At 36.5% G+C, this 21552-nt stretch overlaps 2 protein-coding genes across 3 annotated transcripts; one reads left to right on the top strand and one right to left on the bottom strand.

Annotated features, from left to right (window-relative positions):
* Nucleotides 1-3156: 3156 nt before the first annotated feature.
* LOC132296192 (protein FAR1-RELATED SEQUENCE 7-like) lies at nt 3157-20499 on the top strand. Of its 2 annotated transcripts, XM_059794416.1 has the most exons (4): nt 3157-3623; nt 3728-3878; nt 17115-19458; nt 20241-20499. In XM_059794416.1, exon 3 carries the CDS (start codon nt 17123-17125, stop codon nt 19439-19441), a length of 2319 nt encoding a protein of 772 aa, XP_059650399.1. In that variant the 5' UTR covers nt 3157-3623; nt 3728-3878; nt 17115-17122; the 3' UTR covers nt 19442-19458; nt 20241-20499. The 2 variants fall into 2 exon arrangements, with proteins under 2 accessions (XP_059650399.1, XP_059650396.1); XM_059794413.1 differs by lacking the exon at nt 3728-3878 and having other exon boundaries at nt 3158-3623.
* Nucleotides 8184-8907, bottom strand: LOC132271881 (uncharacterized). Its single transcript, XM_059773379.1, has 2 exons — nt 8794-8907; nt 8184-8624 (listed from the first exon to the last, which is right to left on the bottom strand). The coding sequence occupies exons 1-2, from the start codon at nt 8905-8907 to the stop codon at nt 8184-8186; spliced, it is 555 nt and encodes a 184-aa protein (XP_059629362.1).
* Nucleotides 20500-21552: the final 1053 nt, after the last annotated feature.

Raw genomic sequence — 21552 nt, 5'->3', positions numbered from 1 at the left:
TTGGTTTTAATCAAGTTCATGAACTATGGATATTTCATTGATTTTTTATTTTATTTATTTTTAATAAGGTAAACAAGCCAAATATTTTTATTTATTTTTAACAAGGCAAAGAAGTCAAATATATATATTTATTTATTTTTAATATGGCAAACAAGCTAAATAAAATACAAATACTCACAATGTCTACAATTTGACTTGGAATGTGGCTAATATTAATGTTACTGATACAAATATGAATAGTGGGAATGATAGTTGAAAAAGAATAGTGGTTGTGTCAAAAAATAGCATTTTGCATGAAATGCACTGTTGGAGCATAATTGTTGAAATGTAACATTGACATTGTAGCACCCGTCAAAATATAGATTTGGTATGCGAAAATGGCTTTTAGCATTGGAGATGCTCTAAGATTGAGAAAATAGAAGTAGAAATAAGTTGAAAGGTAGATAATAGAGATGGGTTAGATGTGATGAATGATGATAGAAGTTGGGGTATTTATAAAAGAGAAGTGATTTTAAAATTTTTAATTTAAATTTTTTTTTAATAAAGTTTAAAAAATTTAAATTAAAATTTTTTTTAAAAAAAATTATAGACGTTAAGTCAGCCAAACAGTGCCTTAACGGCCAAATACACTATTTGTAATACACATTTAAAATTTAAAGCAATTTTTTTTTTTTTTTTTTTCAAAAACAAATTTTAAGGGAAAAAAACAAAAAAAAAAAAGGTTTTTTATTTTGGCCCAAGTAAAATGTTTTTTTTTTTTTTGACAAACAATGCTTAAACAATATATTTTTTATTTAATAAATTTTATTTTATTTATATTTTTTAAAAATGAGCTCAAAATAACCTATTTTTAAGGTTTTTAAAAAAACAACCATTTTGCCAACAGTGCCTTAAGGCAATGTTCAGCATTGTTCTTGACCGTTTGAAAGGGGAAAAAAAAAAAAAGTTTAACTAAAACGTCGCCGTTTTGGTCAAGGAAAAAATAAAAAAAATAATATAGCGATCGGGCTCGACATTGAGGTTTTCGCGATCCGGCTCGCGATCCAAAGTAGGCCCCGCCAATTAAGCTAGCCAGCTGCACGGGGTTTGGGCTCCCAAATAGCTAAACAAGGGATTTGGCTAGCCCGCTGCAGATGGCCTAACTAAATCGACCTGTGAGTGGGACTCGCATTATGATAATGTAAAGATATCATTATGATGATGTAAATTTCACTGCTATATACTTAGGGCTTCGTTTGAATATATAGGAGAAAAAAGAAAGGAAATGATAACATTAGTTATGAGCATGTTTGGTTAGATAAGAGAGAAAAGAAAGAAATGGATAATATTCTTGTTTGGATAAAACAAAGAAGAGAAAAGAAAAGAAAAGATAATAATAAAATCTTACCCTTTTATATCTAATCTAAATCAAAAAAGTTGTTTAGCAACCTAAAACTGTATTTAACCAATTATCTAAACGCCGGCCAATTTACTTTTGTTTACCTTAAAAAATGTTTATTTATGCATAATTTCTGCAAGGCCAATTTACTTTTGTTTACCTAAAAACATGTCTATTTAGGCATAATTTATGTGGCAATTCTATTAAGCTAATAAAGTAATTCATCTTCTTCTTTCCATAATTATTATTATTATTATTATTTTTTTTTTTTTGGGTGACAATTCCAGATTTGTAAGCTCTATTAAGAAGGTAATCTTTTGTATATTTCAAAAAATTGTAGGATGGCAGTTCAGTGTGTCATCTAGCGCATGGAAGGTTTGCTTAAGAATTGAATTTTTTATTTTTTAGGTTTTCAAGTAAAAAGTAGTCCGGCCCTCAAATTTCAATTGTTGATAGGCCAAAAACTTGCAATCTATCCATACTAAATTCCCTTCGTTCAAATTCATGTTAAAAATTTGAGGAGATGCAACCTCCCCATTTTAATTCATGGAACTTCAAATAATTTACAGGATTAACGAGAAGGAATAAATAATACTAACAAGTGAAGGACAAAAACAACCCAATCAGGTTATTGGTAGTTCACTAAACAAACAAGCTTGACATCTAAAACCCATGAATGATCAATGCTTCATTTGAAAATTATTTGTCTGTATTTTATATTAGAATATTATGTCACGTTAGAAGATTATTCTACTCTAGATATCTTGTTATGTTATTAGGACTTAAATGAAATAAAAATATTGTGTATCTAATTTTGAAGGCTACATTTGTCACAATGAAAATTTTACTTAACTTGGTGTTTCTTTGGAGGGATTATATTTGAGGGATAGGTATCTCTTCAAATTCTTTCCAATTCTTTTTTTTCTATCTCATTTCTCTCATCCAAACACAATATATATACATTATCCTTCCCTTTATTTTCTTTCCAAATCACTTCATATTATCCAAACAGGGCATGAATTGCATATCATTTTCTATTTTACTAATATTTTAAAATTTAAAGGTAATAAGAAAGATGAAAAGAAACACTTTCTTTTCCCCTAAAACAATTTCAAAAATGAAAAAAAAAAAACAAAAACAACGATTAGTCAGGCCCGTACTACAAAGTAATTGAGTTGCTGGACGTGACTAAGAAATTTTGTATTCAACTTTTTGAAGATGCAAATTCTATTTTATTTGATAAATAATTGTGTTTTGAGAGTTATTGCTTGCATTAAAAAAGAAATAGCCTTTCTCCCGCCACCCACTGGTATAACTAATATATATATACACACACACACACAATATATATAATGACTTTTTCTTAGGTAAGCTCAATCGAACCCAAATCCTGTTACAAATTTGTAATGAACTTTTTTGTGCAGTAAAATTTAAAAGGCAACAATTTTACTTTGTATTGTACTTTTTTGTTCATTAAAATTGAAAAGGCAACAGTTTTACATTGACAATGAAAGGAGGACCGTACACCAATGAATACAACTTTATATAGCAATATATTGTTACATCCTCAATTTAAAATACACATCAAAATAAAGTGTGTTTATATATATATATATATGTATGTATGTATGTATATTGTATATATTGACTACACATCAAAATAAAGTGTGTTATATATATATGTATATAAATATAATTATATATATGTTTATATGTATGTGTATATAGATATCGGGTACCGAAGGGAATCATGAATGAAGTTCAATCAGATGATTTGAGGACAAGTACAATGAGTCCATCTTTTGTATGTGAGATGAGACCACCCATATATAAGTACAGACCTAGTCAGACTAAACCGTCTAACAAGAGAGAGAGAGAGAGAGAGAGAGTGCGCACCTAGAGAACGAGACCATGTACAGCAGCAGCTCACTGCGGAAGAGAGAGAGAGAGTAGGTGGGTGTGTTATCGAATCGAATCAACAATCAGATAACAACACTTCTTTCCGATTCCTCTCGGAAAATCAAATCCCACAAATTCCACCGAAGAAAGAGATGTTTAATCTGCCCTTCTTCGCTCAAGATTCATTCATCAAATGAGCTCATTCTCGACCACAATGCTTGCCATTTATAACCCTAAAACTGGCTCGGACTGTGCAGATTCAGCTTAAGCAGTCGCATCCTGGGTTTCTCTCTCTTCAATTCGCGCTCAAAAACCCTAATAGAGTCCTCTTCACCGATATGTGAAGGTAAAACCCTAAATACCTTTTCTTTATTATTATTATTATTTTTCTGTTTCATGCTTTTGATTATACATCGTTCTGATTGCTGATGAGAAAGTTTGCGGCTGTAGCTTCTCCTTTTGTCCTTGGAAAAGAAAGCTCTTTCAAAATCTGGTACATAAAGGACAATCTTCCAATAAGAAAGTCCTAGCATTGAAATCGAAAATCACTTAGGGTTATACCCATTTTTGTAGCACTCCTTTTCCACGTGGTTCCTTTGAGGTATCGCTCACCCCTTCCATCGATCGATGGTCTCTGTCTGTATGCATGCCTGACGTTATATGCAGTTGTTGTTGTTGATTGAAGATTTCTCTCCCTGAAATTTGATTTGGGTCTGCTTGGTGGTTTTTAACCTTTTTGGCATTTGTCATATTATGTATGCATGTCAGGTACTGATATGAATGGAGAAAGAGCTAGTTTGTCTTGGGTGCGATTTGCCTGTGAAAGTGCCTTCTAAGCTGTATTTGAGAGACTAAGGTTTTTTTCCCTCAAACCAACGGCTGAGTGGGTGCTCTCATGGTGGCAGTACTTCTGCAGTAGCTTTTACCATAGAGAAAAAGTGGGACAATCATGATTGAAAGAGAAAACCACTAGTTGCAATGGTCATAAGCTGTGATTGAAATCGAACTACTGGGTTGGGTGGGTTGGGTAAGCAGTAGAAAGAGTAGAAGAGACCAATTACACACTCGATGGGCTGCTTGTGATAAATCAAGTGTGTGTGGAAATTAAAAATTGATAATTTCAGCTACTGGATGTTCATTTTTATATATATATATATTATGATGGGGAAGCCTATAAATCAATATTTCAAATTTATTTCGTGAAGATAATTATGGTTCAATTAGCTATAATTGGATCTATAGGTGATTTTTTCTTTCTTCAAAGGTTATATTAGGTAATGCATTTGAATATGTTTTTTTTTTTTTTTTTCCTTCCTTTTTTGATGCAAATGTATAGGAAATATGATTAATTGGTTGGCAAAGTTAGTCTAGAGTTCATGATCAATCTGTTTGAGAAGATCTGATGCCTAGTCTATATGTTCCAAAGGAGCATTAATAACGTATGTTTTTAATAATGCATTTCATGTCACTGTTCCATGCTTTAAAAAGTTGGGGAAACTTTTGATTTTAATGAAACAAGAGAAACCAAAGTTTTTGACACTGCAGAATTATTTAAGGGATCCTAAAGATGAAGTTCTAAGATTAATGAATCTAAGAACAGAGGTAGAGAGCACCCAAGTGATCACTTATGAATGATCTCCTAGGACAGGTTCTAAGGTTGAGGAATCCTAATTGGTAATCTAAGGATGGTTCCTAGAACAAAGTACTAAGGTTGGCTGGCCAGGACGACTAAGGTTGGCTAGAAAAGTTGGGCTATTTGGATCGCATAAGGAAAGTAATCTCCGATGAGATTACTAATGCAATTGGTAGATTGGCTTCCTAATGGTTGTTTGGCTTAGGCTGCCTCTAGGTTTCCCAATACTGCTTGTTTGGATTGCTATAGGCGATTAGGTAGTTTGGAAAGAATGATTTTTAAAGCACAAATTGATTCAAGTATGCTTGAATAATTTTGACTTCATATGTATGAATTCAATTTCTTTGTAGAAAATTATTTAACTCTTTTGGTTTAAGGCTCATTTGTTTGTTTGTTTGATTTGTTGGCTACTTGTTTATTAGTTAAATGAATGCATGCATACATATAAATATACTATCAGAGGGCTACGCATAGCCAAACAAATCAAGTCCTTCAAACATTCAGACTTGGTAAAAACAAAGTTCTGAACATGTATCTAATCCCAGCATACATCTACTCCTATCATGCATCTGATCCTCGGCTTCCTAGCAAGCACTTAATCCTAACATGCTTTTAAAACAGAGGAGTACAGAACAAGGAAATCATGCATCCACATAAAACTATCTCAACTCAAACTCGTGCATATGCATCTAAATTAAACTAACATGCTTAGACTGTAAATTAAAGGATTTTGAGAGAGAGAGAGAGAGAGAGAGAGAAATATTGACACATACTTATAAAAAAAAAAAAAGTAGAGATGTTGACACATGATTTTACAAGGTTTGGATAATCTCCACATCCTCGCCTCAAGTTTACATTTGAGGATTCTGAATTCTAATTTTATTGGAGACCCTTCTCGAAGGCAAGGAGCAGAGCCTCCTCACTTTTGAGGATCAGTGGGAACCTTTCTCTCACATGAAGGCCGAGAGCAAGCCTTCTTCCTCTCACATGAAGGCCGAGAGTAAGCTTGGTTCTATCAAATCAGGGCTGAGAATAAGTCCCACCCCTCTCATTGTCTCATGTGAAGGCTAAGAGAGAGACTTTGTGTACAAAGATATGTCTCTACTCAATTGTACAATTCTGTCCAAATACCTAGAGCTAAAACACGAGAGATTTCATTGAAAGCTCAACTCTATGATTTGAAGAATCACAATGAAGAATATGTACGATCAAGCTCAATAGTGGTGCTATCCATGAAAGAATATGAAAATGAAAGCTCATGGTAGAAAATACCAAGTTAGTGTGAAGAAATGAATGCCTATTGGGAGAATCTTCGAATGAAGATATAGAGATATCTTGATCAAACACTCGTGTGATATATGCAAGTGAGAGCACGATTCTCTACACTTCTTCTCAAGTGTATCACCCACCTTCCATAAATCTCTCCATCTCTATATGTATATATGTATTTGTATAAGCAAGAGAGCTGTTGGTAAGATCAGCACAAGGTATATTTATAGCCCCGTTCAAAGATATAGCCGCTAGGCACAATTGAAATCCTTTAGGAATGTTGAACTAGCCGTTTGTGTTTTGGGTTTAGTGCATGAATAGTTGAGTCGCTCAATAGAGCTGTTGACGTGTTCGGCTGGATCAATTAACTCATTCAAGTTGAGGGTTGACTTGAACATGCATTGTTTATGTTCTGCAATATTTGAGAATTGCCGTCAATACCACATAATAAGAAGTGTATATATAGAATCTTTCCTAAAAAGGAGGCTCTTTCTAGCATCAAATTTGCATTGTTGGGAATATTTTCAAAAGTTAGTGTTTGAACTCTCTGGACTAGGGATGGCAATGGGGCAGTTTGGGGTGGGGAACACCATCCCCATCCCCGTTTAGCATAGGTACCCCCATCCCCGCCCAAAACCGTATATTAAACGGGGCGGGGTGGGGACAAGTTTTGTAGAGTATTTTCGTAATTGTATTACGAATCTAATGAAAATAAATAATGAAACAAAATTTCAACTATAGTAATAATTAATTTTGTCTTATGCGGGATAAAAGCAAGATTCAACTTCTTAATTGGAACTTGAGACTTAATATTATTGTAGGAACATCAAATAATACATAGAAGTTCTCAAATAAGAATAATACAAAAAGATATTTAGTGATTGGAATAGAATAAACTAGGATATGCTTTTTATATATATATATATATATATATATAATATTATTGAATATGAAATAAAGTATAAGGACAAAATTGTAATTTATCGCTATAAACAGGGGCGGCGCGGCGCGGCGCGGTGGTGACCTTTCCCCATCCTCACCCCATAACTATGCGGGTTTTCAATCATAACCCCCATCCCCGCCCCCAAAACCATTTAACCACCCCTATAACCGTTCTAAACGAGGCGGGTATTTGACATCCCTAGTCTGGACAGTGCAAGTTTACAGATAAAAGGATTCAGTCAGCTGACTTAAAAGTCAACTTTTGGTCATCTCAGCTTTTTGAATGCAAGTCGACCTTGACATTTTGAATGCAAGTCGAGTGACACCATGTCAAGGTCCATTCAGATTTCAGAAAGCTCAAGCAAGCAGTTCCATTGGAATGTTTGATTCGACTTAAGCTCATTGGAGTTTAGTCAAGGCACAATTCCGTTCCATCTCTCTTTAGGACTTTAGAGGATATATGATAAAATCAAGACCATTATCATGTTTTAAGAATCAAATTGATTCAAGGTCTTTGACTAATCTATTTGTGAATATTAAGAGTTAAAAGTGATGCAGGCTGGGGTAGGGGTGCTTCGACATCAAAATTCAAGGAGAATAAGAAAGGGAATGAGAGAGAGGAGAGAAGAATGAGGGGGAAGAAATCATTGTAATCTCAATATATTCAATAATAAATCATAAAAGGTACCTTTCACAATGTATGAACCAATATATGAATAGGCATCAAGGACCCTAATAAAATCCTACTACCATGAATCAAACTCTAAAATACTAAGTTGTTTTTTTTTGGATAAGTAAAAAATATATTAGAAAAGCGTTCAAAAGGGAAATGCGAAAGGACCTAAGAACCAATAGCATCCAAAAGATCAAAAAAGTCATCAATCGAGGAGCATGCTCTTCTTCTTACATAACAGAAAAGAGAACGAAGAATATGATTTTTAGATTTGCTAGAGACGATTCCTTTTCTTCAAAATTTCTATTTTTCCTCTCTCGCCATAGACACCACCAAACGCAATGTGGAACAATCCTCTAATAATCACGGGCATGGCCTTGAACTGGGCATCATTTCCATGCGTTAATCAGTTGTAAGGAGTGCTTAGGCATAATCCAATAAACGCCAAACATGCTAAATATGAAATTCCAACAATCGTACGCCACAAGACAATGCATAAGAATGTGATCCACAGATTCTCCGTCTGCTTTGCATTGGCAACACCAATTAACAATGGTGTTACCTCTCTTCCTCAGATTATCCAGTGTCAAAATCTTTCCCAGTGTGGCAGTCCAAACAAAAAATGCAATTCTAAGAGGAGCTTTAGAACACCAAATAGACTTCCATGGGAAGTCGTGACCAATGAAATTGGACAAACAAAAGAACATGGATCGGACACCATACCTACCATGTGTTAACGGGACCCACAAAATATCGTCACACCTTTTGCCAATATCCTTTTGTCTGTACAGCATATCCAAAAAAACACATGCCTCTTCCATCTCCCAATCCTGAAAGGATAACAATCAAGTACATAGATGTGCTTATTATCAGTAATACTGTAAAGTCTAAGAAAGGAGTGAGACAACAACTGATCTCCGCACCATAGGTCCTCCCAAAATCGAACATGCCTACTATCACGAGCCTTAAATCTAATATGTGTGGAGAAAACATCCCAACCCTTCCGAATGAATTTCCACACTCCAATGCCTCCCGAAACAGAGACTGGACGGGAGGACCAACCCCCACTCTCCTCTCCAAAGCAACACGAAACAAGTCTTTGCCACTGGCCATGTCGTTCCTTGCCAAATCTCTATAACCACTTCCTCAAAAGAGCTCTATTAAAAGGGACCAGCTTACGAATGCCTAGACCGCCTAATTTCAATGGTTTGCAAACTTGTTCCCAATTAACAAGATGAAACTTAAACTCCTCTCCTCTTCCGCCCCATAGAAAATCCCGCTGAATTTTTTCAATCCTTTCAGCAACTGAACATGGGATTTGAAACAAAGATAAAAAGTAGGTAGGAAGGGACGAGAGAGTGCTCTTAATGGTAGTGACTCCCCCCCACCCCCCCTCGGAAAGATATTGTTTTTTCTAATATGCTAATCTCTTCTCATATTTATTAATCAGCGGATCCCAATTCCCCACTCTCGTAGAGGAAACTCCCAAAGGCAATCCTAAATAAGGAAGAGGAAAACGCCCACTCCACACCTAAGAACTGTAGCTAAGGAGGAAATATCTGGAACATCCCCTACTGGGACAAGCACACTCTTTCCAACATTAATCTTAAGACCAGAAACCGCTTGGAAACAAACAAGAATGCACCTCAAATAACTAAGTTGGGAGGCATCGGCATCACAAAAAACCAAGGTGTCATCCGTGAACAACAAGTGGGAAATCTGCATCTGATGTTCGACATCTCTACCAACTCTGAATCCCCTGAAATAACCCAAATCTTCCACTTTTCTCATTAATATGCTCAATCCCTCCATGACAATAAGGAATAGAAAAGACGATAATGGGTCTCCTTGTCTCAAACCACGCGAACTAGCAAAAAAATCAGCAAGGGAACCATTCAGTAGCACAGAGAACATAACAAATGAAATACAAGTTTCTATCCATTTGATCCACCTATCTCTGAACCCCATCCTCCGAAGTAGATAAAGAAGAAATTTCCAATTAACGTGATCATAGGCTTTCTCGATATCAAGCTTGAATAAAACGCCAGGAACCCCACTCTTCAATCTAGAATTAACACATTCCCCTGCGATAAGAGCAGAATCCAAAATCTGCCGTCCTCCAACAAAAACATTTTGTGATTCTGAAATAAGTCCATCCAAAACAGTAGACGAGAACTTTGGCAATAAGCTTATACATGCATCTCACTAAGCTAATTGACCGAAAGTCCTTAATATCGGAGGCGCCGCCCTTCTTAGGAATAAGGGTGATAAAAGATGCGTTCAATGATTTTTCGAATGTGGTATGAGAATAAAAATCATAAAAGGTGCACATCACATCAGTTCGCACCACCTCCCAACTCTCTATAAGAAACCGCATAGTAAACCCATCTAGTCCCGGAGCTTTATCACCATTGGAGCTAGAAAGTGCATTAAACACTTCCTCTTCAGTGAAAGGAGCCTCAATCCGATCACTATCCAACGCAGAAATAGTATTAAATGGAAGACCATCTAGAGCAGGCCTCCAACCCAAAGTCTCAGTGTAGAGCTGCTGATAAAAAAAAAACAATTCCCCCGCGCACCTCATCCTCTCTGCACAGCTCAAAACCATTCATACGGATACACCCGATGTGATTACATCTTCTATGAGCGTTGGCAAGTCTATGAAAGAATTTTGTATAACGATCGCCTTCTTTTAACCACAATGCCCGAGACTTCTGATGCCACGAAATCTCCTCAATAGCAGCAATCTCGGCAAAATTCGCCTGGCAAGAGGCTCTTCTAGGTGTAAAGACTCCACATCCTGCCCCACCTCAGCAAGCCGATCAAGCTCAGCAATATCAGCAAGAACTCTATTCTTCTTCCATTCAAGATTCCCAAACACTTCTTTGTTCCACTTCTTCAACTCAGTTTTGAGAATCTGAAACTTTCTAGCTAACACGTAGCTAGCTGAGCTTGTAAAACTCGCTTCGTCCCACCAAGACTGGACTTTCCCTTGGAAATCCACAGATCTCAACCACATATTTTCAAAGCGAAAAGCTGTGCGTCTAGATCTCATTCCTCCGCAATCAAGAACTAATGGCACATGATCAGATGTCACTCTAACCAGAATAGCCTGACAAACATCCGGGAAATGCTCCTTCCACTCTCCAGAAATCAGAAATCTATCCAGCTTAGAAAAAGTAACTGGATCCCTGCCATTAGACCAAGTAAGGGCTGTCCCTTCCAATGGCAGGTCAATAAGAAAGTGACTACCAATGAATTATGAAAACTGGGTCATTTCGGAGGACCACCTACCCCCTGTGCACCTCTCAAACGGGGACCTAACAGAATAAAAATCCCCGCCTAAACACCAAGGCAATGACCACAATCCCTTAACGTAGCAAAGCTCTTCCCAAAGGACTGGTCGATCACTATCAATGATAATAATAATATTAAATGAAAATCAACCCTAATTATCTATCTTTGCCATGTCTTTAATAGTAGAGGTGATACACATGCACTTCAAGCTTCCGGGCCTTGTTCGGTTCTCCATCAATCCCTCCTGGTTGAGAAGAACTCTCCTCCGGAGAGTAAATGCAGATGTACAGCTTCAAAAAGTATTGAGTCAATGCAACAAAGCTCGTCGTCTCGACTCCATGTAATATTTGAAGCTGGATAATCTTTCCATCAAGTAAGGTAATACTGAATATCTTCACGATGAGAAGCATCACTCAAAAATATCTTTAATCCATTCTAAATAATGCAGCTGAAAATAGGGAAGAACTAGTGCTGGTGCTGAGTAAAATATAACTCCATCTGTTCCTACACACGCCAATAAAATATCGGGCTCAAAGGTGCCTCGGTCGGACAACAAATACTCCACATCAAAAAATTGAATTAGTACTCGAATCCAGTGACCAGTCAAGAACTATGCATTGGGTCCTGACTTGTGAATGGTGTGGAAAAGTCAACAAATTGAGTGTATTTTAAATGGAAGGAGTCATTAGAATATGGTTGAGGTAGTGCACGGATCTTAACATAAACTGCTTCAATAAAGTCATGATTCATGTGATGAGCATATGCAGTAAGCTCATAATTCTTTTTACTTAATACAATTTCTTGTTGCATATTGGCATGAAAATCATGAATAAGTTGAACAAAGGAATTAAGAAACTCAAGTGAATACATATACGGAGGTGAAGGACATGATCAATGGACTGACATGGAAATGGGTTATAGACAATTTTGAAAGAGCTTGTATATGCATACAAAATTATAGGCAATAACAAGTTCCAATTGTCTAGGTGCACTCTTAACAAGAGAACTAACCAATTTCGCTAGACCTTGCTTCACAACCTCAATTTTCCTATCAGTTAGAGAACAAAATGCACAAGGAATCTTCAATATGTTGTTGAGAATGTCCAAAGTGTCTTTTAGAAATTACTGTTGTACTTGACATCCTTATTTGACACAATGGAGGGGATGACTCATGAAATTTAACCATCTCTTTTTCAAGGCAATATTAGGTGATCTTTTATGTAAATTAATTATTTAGTTTATTCAGTTCAACACGTTCCCTAGGATGTGTGAGATTATGTGTGACATCAGATAAATGTGATCGTGGGATTAAGGCAATAGTGTGTTGCTTACGATCCATGTGTGACAATTAAGCTTGATGTTCATCAAATGTTACATCTTTAATTTCATCCAATTTAGTGCATTTAGGTGGTGGAGAATCCAACACCTCAGATGTGACATAGGGGACTTCCTTAATTACTACTTTTTCTTCTTTTGCCAACACATGTTTGTCATCATTGGGTTGAGAATTTACATATTGTGTTTTAGAATCTTTCATGGTTGCTTTGCAGGTGTTAGCATCTTAGTTTTACCACCATATTTGAAAATGTAAGTTTTATCTCTTCTATAATGAGTAGCACCTACATCGTAAATCCAAGGGCGACTAAGTAGTACGTGGGCTACAGTCGACGGTAAAACATCACACCAAATATTATAAGAATAAACATCCATTTGAATAGGAACTAAACACCTTTCTTTGACAGTCAGGAAAGTTTCATCAACCCAGGATTTTCTATATATGGTTGTGGGTGAGGCTCAGGTTGAAGTTTCATTTTAGCAACACTTGATTTTGACACTACATTTAGTATACTTTCTTCCTCTATAATGATTTTAGAGAACCTTTCTCCACATATGAGATATGTACGAAATATGTTGGTGTGCGTTGAATCATCTTTTTCCCATAAGGGTAAATGGAATGCACATCATGTCATTATTGCGGATCTCATCTTCCATATAAGTTTCCCTAAGGTCTAGTTCTTATCCGATCTTCGAACTAGGCTGGCTCTAATCTTGTATCCAAACAAGGGAAATATGGACCACTTGTATATATATCCTGCTCCCATTCCAAAATGACGGACCAAACCTTTCCCAAATGTTTGTTGGGATGGGTGCGAGGGATGATTGGTTTGTTTGGGGGTCGAGAGTTTCGATTGTTTGAGTTGATAATGGGTTTGAACTAGGGCATTGGTCGAGGGTTTGCTTTTGCTTGTTGTAGAGGGTGAGGTTGTGGTTGGTGGTAATGGGTTTTGTGATAGTGTGGTTAGGGCGTGTTGATTTGGTGTTGGTCTGGGGTTTGTCTGCTATATTGGGTTGCGGTGAGTGTTAAGCAGCGGTGGTGATTATGGGTGGCTACTGGCTAGGGTTTGTTTGGGTAAAGACTAGGGTTTAAGGTTAAAGGGATGAGTGAGGGTGTGTCTCAACTTGGGTAAACAGTAAACTTGAAGAGTGACAATATGACTATGTGCTCTGATATGCTTTGATTGTTGTGCTCGAAATAAAGTTTGAATCTTTTGTTTGATTCCAATTGATGCAAGATGGGGTAGGGGTGCTTCGATATCAAAATTCAATGAGAACAAGAAAGAGAATGAGAGAGGAGAGAAGAATGAGGGGGAAGAAATCATTGTAATCTCAACATATTCGATAATCAATCATAAAAAGGTACCTTTCACAATGTATGAACCAACATATAAATAGGCATCAAGGAAAACCCTAATAAAATTCTACTACCATAATAAAACCCTAAAATACTAAGTTACTAAAATATCCCTAAAATCAACACAAACTAATATAATAATAATATTAAATGAAAATCAACCCTAATTATCTATCTTTGCCATGCATCCAATAGTAGGGCGACACACAATCACTTCAAGCTTTGGGGCCATGTCCAGTTCTCCATCAAAAAGATATTCCACCTTGGAGATCATTTAAAATCACTTGAGGCTTTTCAAGATTGAACAAATAAAGTCCAAAGCCTTATTTAAATCGAGAGACCAGTTCAAAAGTTATGAATTAGGTACATGGTCCTGGTTCATGTTTCCAATAGAGTTCTTCCAAAACTTACAAAGCTTGGACTAATTCAATCTGAGCGAAGGCCTCACGAAGAATTAGAATGAGGTTCAAGGCCAATTGGTAATGGTCCTGGGGACTTGCAAATGATATGAATGATATGCATGATCTTATGATCCTAAATTCCTAAAATCCTAAAGTCCTAAGGTCGAGAGCTGAGCTTTCAAGTTAGATAAATCAAGATTAACCGTACAATAAATCTTATCACTCACCCAATCTTATCTATCCCATATCTTGGTCTTTAATGATGTCCATGGGTCTGACTTGTTCTTGTTCAGCTCATCTTGACTCTACTGCCTCTTTGCTTTTGTGCAGAAGTCTTTGAGTTGACTTCACGGCTTTCAGCTTAATAGGTTTTTTTTCCCTCTCTCTTTAATATCTTTGAGCTTCACATGTGTCATCTATAAGTGCTGGATCCTTGGTCTACGCAATTGATAAACTAACTCGTCATGAGTTTTCCTACATGTTTAACCTGTCTAAACAAACTCAAATAGATATTAAATACCAACACCTTTAATGTGCAATTATCATCAAAATGTTTGAATTACCCTTGGGAAAGAAACCTTTAGGTCAACAGACACTATCTAAAATTTCCAAAATTATAAAACGGCGGAATGATTGTGGGAATATTATCCATACTAGAAAAAATGCAGTGTGGGTGGGTGGGTATGTGTGTATATAATATATATATATATATGTGTGATATAGTAATTAATATTTGTCTTGAAGTTACTTATCAAAAAAAAAATATTTGTCTTGAAGTTAAGGAAGAAAAAAGTGGATCTATTTAAGCTCTTTGGCATTTATTGAAGCTTTTAGGCGTTCAATGAAATTTCTGCAACCTTCTTGAATTCACGGATGATGAAAACATATCAACATTCACCAGAAGTTTTCCAGGATTCTGACTTGGTTTTCATGGAAGTTTGTTGAGATGACATTTGAGGAAACGCGGTCCTTTTTATGATGATTTACAACTTTTTAACAGTAATTAATGCTCATTATAATATTTCGTTAATCAATAGAGTAGATGGAATTTTTTATGCTTTAACTAGTATGGGCAAACTTCTGAAAGACTTCCATTAAAACTGGTTTAGTTCTGGTGAGGTTTTATCACAGCAAAGACCCACCTCTGGTGATTGATTTGCTGCCAATTATGAATTCCAAATTACAAGGGCAATTTCCATTCGTTTTGACCTATGGACGAATATGCTAGTATACATTTCATGCTTGTTTGAGTAATAGCAATGAGATTCCCTAATATCATATGCTAAGAACAGCTAGGATTTCCATCCCTCTTCTAACGAACCCGTTTTTAATGAACCCCATTTTTTAAAAATTCTTCTCTACCTTTTCTTTATTGTTATTCCCCACAAACACAATTTAAATAGACAAATTGATTAGGTCAAGTCACATTGCATAGAAATTTCATTATTGGAACACCAGTTATATTTCATTCTGAATTAAGTCATAAGAATGGACAAATCCTAAACAAGTATGAATTGGAAATTCAGGTGTGTCGACAAAGTAAAGAACGCAACAACAATCTGGAGAAATACATTTACATGGCAGCACAAGCACCTACATCCACGGAATTAGAAAAGAAGTAATTTACAAACAATGGAAGAGGTTACTATAAGAGAGGTTCATATACTTGTCTTTACAAAAATGGTGTAAAATCTTACACTCTCATCTCTTACAACTATAATGATTTCATAGTATTTTACACTCTCGAAACACCATAAGAACAAACCCGACTTGGAAGATACCTGTGAAGGAAGATCAGGACTTGGTGTAAAATTCTTTCTTGTCTTGAAATTTGTATTCACTTATGACTTAACAAGTAAAAAGGAAACTATCTAGAGTTACTAAATTTAATAACCCTCTTCGGTGGATTACAATGGGTGACTCTCTAGTCTCTCCACATATCAAGTCAATGAAAATGGGACACCCCCTTCCCCCCACCCCCACCCCCACCCCCACCCCCACCCAAAATAAAAAATAAAAAATGGAACATCAGATAGGAATGCAGATCTCAGTCATCATACAAATCAATAAAAAAGCTTCCCTCATTTTTTTCTCTAATCAAATCAGAAGATGCATTCCTTTTCACAGACGGGTTCAAATGCCCTTCCTCGCCAAAATCATTTGCGCCATGAAACCTTTGGCGCAATACTAGAATAATTTAATAACAAATCAGCAATGTCATTCTCTGCTCAATCTCTTCTATTTGGGGATAAATCCCTATCCAGTCCTTTGTAATACGAGAAAGTATAACCGCGATACCTCTTTTCTTACAATTAGTTAACAGAAAAACGTATTACTCATTTTATGTTGGTTCATAATGAACTTGCAATAATTTGTATTTTGTGGTTTTTATTATTATTCAATTGGTTATCTATTAATATCTCTATCCATATTTGTATCTGTATATATGATATCTCACATTGTTGGATATTGAATTTTGTATGTTGTTTGTTTACCCAGTTCAAAGTGCAGATAAATAATTAAATTATCTGTTTGAGCTTGGTTACATATAATATTTGTTTGTATAGTCATCCATCTCTGCGTGTATGTGTGTGTGCATCATGCCATTTTATCATGACTAACTCGTACTTCTCTCCCTTTCTCCTTCATTTTTCTCTGTACCATCATGCCGTTCTTATCTACTTTATTCCTAATTGGTTTCATGTCTCATCTGTGTTATATGAACTATGAAATTTAAATTATCGTAATTTCTGGATGCTTCAATTATTTTTTATGCTTCCTGATATTTGTTTGTTGTATTGCTTAAATACCAAATAAATATAGAGGACTTTTGCGATCTATCAGCTATTGCTTCCAACTTTTGTATATATTCGTGCCTTATTTGTCTTTTTGTTTTAATATTTTTCTTTTATCGTACATGTGTTGCTCAGATACAGATATGAATAGAGAAGAGCTTGGTAACATAATGACTGTAAGAGCAAAACCTGTAGGTGCAGTGTTTTTGAAGAATAATGGCCATAGAGAGGATGAAGGACATTCCAGGCTTGAACCACAAGTGGGTTTGGAGTTTGATTCGGCAGAAGACGCACAGGAGTTCTATAATATGTATGCAACTCAAGTAGGATTCAAAATTAGGATTGGCCAGCTGTACCGATCTAGAGTTGACGGAGCAGTTATTTCTCGAAGATTTGTGTGTTCAAAGGAGGGCTTTCAGACCAATTCAAGAACAGGTTGTCCTGCATTCATAAGAGTACAAAGGCTTGATTCTGGGAAGTGGCTTCTGGCCAATATCAAGAAAGATCACAATCACGATATGGAACTCCCTGGTGAAATTCGTCCATCCCATATACAAAGGAAAGCCCTTCCAGCTCAGAGATCATCACCTGCTGTGTCCTCTAGGACAGGAATCAGAACTTTTGAGGATGAGGATGGACGTCCATCTGCATCTGGTGTCATTGATGCCAAACGCCTCAAAAGGGAAGAAGTGGAAGGAGGAATAAAAGTTGAACCATGCAAAGGTCTCGAATTCAATTCTGCTAATGAAGCATACAAATTTTACTATGTATATGCAGCTAATACAGGTTTCAAAATTCGGATTGGCCAGTTATTTCGTTCGAAACATGATGGGTCAATTACATCTCGAAGATTTGTCTGCTCGAAGGAAGGGCATCAACACCCTTCCAGATTAGGTTGTGGAGCATTCATGAGGATACAGAGACGAGAATCAGGACGGTGGGTGGTTGACCGTCTTCAGAAAGAACACAATCATGAACTCGACTCTCCAATGGATGCTGGTAGAAAAATTGCTGCTTTTAAGGGATTTAGAGAGGAAGCAGGTATTGTGTTGGAGGAAAATATGGATGTACTTGAAACAAATGGTGGTGTCACCCTTGTTAAAAGAGGCCGAGAAAGTAACATTGGAAATGATTGGTATCATTTGCTTCTGGACTATTTTCAGTCTCGGCAAGCAGAAGATACAGGATTCTTTTATGCAATGGAAGTGGATGATGGCAAATGCATGAGTGTTTTCTGGATGGATGGGCGGTCTAGATTTGCTTGCAGTCAGTTTGGGGATGTCGTCATTTTTGATACAACATACAGGAGTAGTGCTTATTTGGTGCCATTTTCTTTGTTCATTGGGGTTAACCACCACAGGCAACCAGTGCTTCTTGGCTGCGCTCTAATTGCTGATGAATCTGAGGAGTCTTTTACTTGGGTGTTTCAGACGTGGCTTAGGGCAACATTGGGGCGCTGTCCTCTGTCTATAATAGCTGATCAAGACAAAGTCATCCAACATGCAATTGCACAAGTTTTTCCTGGGACACATCATCGTTTTTCAGCATGGCAAATGAAGGCAAAAGAACAGCAGAATTTGGGTGCCTTACTTACCATGGATACTGATTTCAAGTTTGAATATGAAACTTGTATTTATCAGAGTCAGACACCTACTGAATTTGACACTGCATGGACTGTGATTGTTGAAAAATATGACCTGAAGGAGAATGCTTGGATAAAGGAAATGTATCGAACGCGTAAAAGTTGGGTTCCATTGTTTACAAGGGGCATGTTCTTTGCAGGCATCCCTATGGATGGAAACATGAAACCAGTTTTTGGTACATTTTTGAATGCCCAAACACCCCTTGATGAATTTGTTTTACGATACGAAAAAGCTCTTGAGCAACTCCGTGAGGAGGAGAGAAAAGAGGATTTTAACTCATTTAACTTGCAAGCTGTTTTACACACAAAAGACCCCATAGAAGACCAATGTAGAAGGCTTTACACAATGACAATGTTCAAAGTGTTTCAGAAAGAGCTTTTAGAATGCTATAGTTATGTGGGGATGAAGATTAATGTAGAAGGTGCTATCAGCAGATATTTGGTGCAGAAGTGTGGGAGTGGGGATGAGAGGAATACTGTTGCATTAAATGCATCAAATCTTAATGTTAGTTGTAGCTGTAAAATGTTTGAATATGAAGGAGTGCTTTGTAGACATGCACTGAAAGTGTTCCAGATAATGAACATAAGGGAGCTTCCATCTCGCTATATATTACACCGTTGGACAAAAAGTGCCAAGTATGGTATTCTACGGGATGTTGAATCAGGAGGTAGTTCTCAAGATTTCAAGGCCCTAATGCTGTGGAGTTTAAGAGAAGAAGCCCGCAACTTCATTGAGGCAGGGGCAGCATCTCTAGAAAGATACAAACTTGCTTTTGAGATCATGCAGGAGGGTAGACGGAATCTTTGTTGGCAAAACTAGAAGTATCTTGTACAAAGGTCAGATGCTTCAGCTTCTTTTTGTTTTTATTTCTCGACACCGAGGCCAGACATCTCTTTAGTGCTAAATTCTGTAGTTTCAAATGCATGTGTAGCTATTTGTTTTTATATTTGGATCGCAACTAGGTTGCGAATGCCTAATCTGGATCCTCTCCAATAGGGAGATATTTTATTATGGAGATCTCAATATTCCTGAACACCATGAAAATCTTGTCTAAGACCAATGGTTGATGGCCCAATTTGCTGGTGCACGAGGCCAAGGGACCATAGATTTTCTGAATTATTCGTATTTAAAATGCCATTTTTACCCTTGTGTTTCTATGAGCTTAACTCAATATAAGATGGCTTGGTCTCTTCCTCCTCCCCAACCCCAAACTGCGGCACACAAACAATAAATAACTTCATTCCTTATCTTTGAGGGAATATAATAGAAGACTGAATACACTACCGAAACCTGTGGAGGTGGTTTAAAATTTTAAGTGGAATACGTGTTAGACCTGGTGGGGGTGCATTAGGTTTAAAATGTTGGGTTGAGGAGACTGCTGAAGAGAAATTGGAATTTTGGGTCTGCTAAGAATGTAATAGTAGAAGATCAAGAGCGAAAATTTCCCTATTTCCTTTGTGATTTCCTCTGCCTTCATTATCAACCATGTGAAGGAAATATGCTTAATTCTACTGTTGGAAAATGTTTTTTTCGACACTATCTTTTCTTTATGATTTTCTCTCTGCATTAACTAAATTAATTACATTCTGTTAACATTTTCTTTTCCTTCATTTTCTAGGCAACCTAAGATAGCTTTAAGTCTGCCTAATGGGGAAAGATGGCCTTTATCAAGTTGGATGTTGGAGACTCCTCAAGACTGCATACTTAGACTGTTAATGTGGGTTAACTTTTTGCAGCTCAGATTGATAGCGAAAACATGCCTACTCACTAGTTTAGCTATCCTTTGTCATTCTCTTGTTCATTTCCCTTTGAAGACTGACTAGTATCCTCTTTTCTGTATATTGTTTGATTATATTTATGGTTCTATTTTCCATGCATATTGCAAAAGAAGTTGATGTTACCAATAAGTCAGTGGCCCAGCGGTACCAGGCCCCTATTTCCCAAAGGAAGGTAAGGGGTTCGAGCCTCGGTGGAGTCGTGTGTGTGAGTACCAACTAGGGAAAAAAAGAAGATTTTGATGTTCAAAAATTGGATGCCTGGTTCTTGGATGCCTTCAGGGGGATGCTCAGATGATTTTATGGAGATGCTTTTACTCCTAGCAGGTAATTGCAACGAGGTTTTCGGATGTCCCCCCAACCACACTTTCGTTGCAGCGTATCTTATTAGATGGGGCTATTTCTTAACCTTTTGTCGAAAGATGAGAAAATTTGCCTTGTTTGAAGTCTCAAAACTGTCTTAATCCACTTCTTATCAGCCACCCTATGCCCTTGAATGGTACTATTGTTTCTCTTGGAGAAAATCTGAATGCTTGCTGGCTCGGCGAGTGTTCAGGCTTCCTGGTTCAAGTAAAAGGAGAACAAAGGAATTGGAACCTTGAAAGAGTTTAGAAAGAAAAAAAATATGCTATTGCCATAACATTCGCCAAGATGAAGTCGGGAATAATGTTGAACCAAGGTTTGCGTGGTTTAGTTTTCTTATAATGGTTATTTCTAAGAGAATTGAAATAGTTTCGAAATTTGTTTCATCGACAGTTTTGTGGAAACTTTTATATGGTGATAGACCTAATTTCACAAGATAGTTTTTGTAGTTCTTTGAAAATTGTTTTATGATTTTGGAGTCCATAAAAACTATTTTTCTTCAAAAAAAAAAAAAAAAAAAAAAAAATAATAATAATTAAAATTTTTTTTTCCTCCTTCCCTTAGAGTTCAAAGAAGTATGATGGACATATTTTCTCATTTCTTTCTTGTTTGGGGTCAAATGGACCATTAATTTATGGTTGAATGAAATTTTGTGGGTTAGATTGGTTTTGAAGTTGGAAGTAAATGTTATGTTTCATTCTTATGTTCAGCTGTTTTTGTTTCTTTGATTTGATAACACCTTCAATATATTGGGAATCATGAAGTGATTGTGATGAAGGTATGCTTCATGAT

The sequence above is a fragment of the Cornus florida genome, unplaced genomic scaffold, assembly GCF_030987335.1.
Source record: "Cornus florida cultivar Cherokee Brave unplaced genomic scaffold, ASM3098733v1 CherokeeBrave_3.0.0_Hap2_Chr01, whole genome shotgun sequence".
Classification (NCBI taxonomy): Eukaryota; Viridiplantae; Streptophyta; class Magnoliopsida; order Cornales; family Cornaceae; genus Cornus; species Cornus florida.
This window is presented reverse-complemented; position numbering and strand designations above follow the sequence as displayed.

What these genes read in the sequence shown, in the direction of transcription:
- LOC132296192 (XM_059794416.1), top strand. Translation starts at nt 17,123, where the DNA reads ATGAATAGAGAAGAGCTTGGTAACATAATGACTGTAAGAGCAAAACCT.
- LOC132271881 (XM_059773379.1), bottom strand. Translation starts at nt 8,907, where the DNA reads ATGGCCAGTGGCAAAGACTTGTTTCGTGTTGCTTTGGAGAGGAGAGTG. An exon ending in GTGGAAATTCATTCGGAAGG is followed by an intron (nt 8,625 to 8,793) that starts GTTGGGATGTTT and finishes TTATCCTTTCAG; the next exon opens with GATTGGGAGATGGAAGAGGC.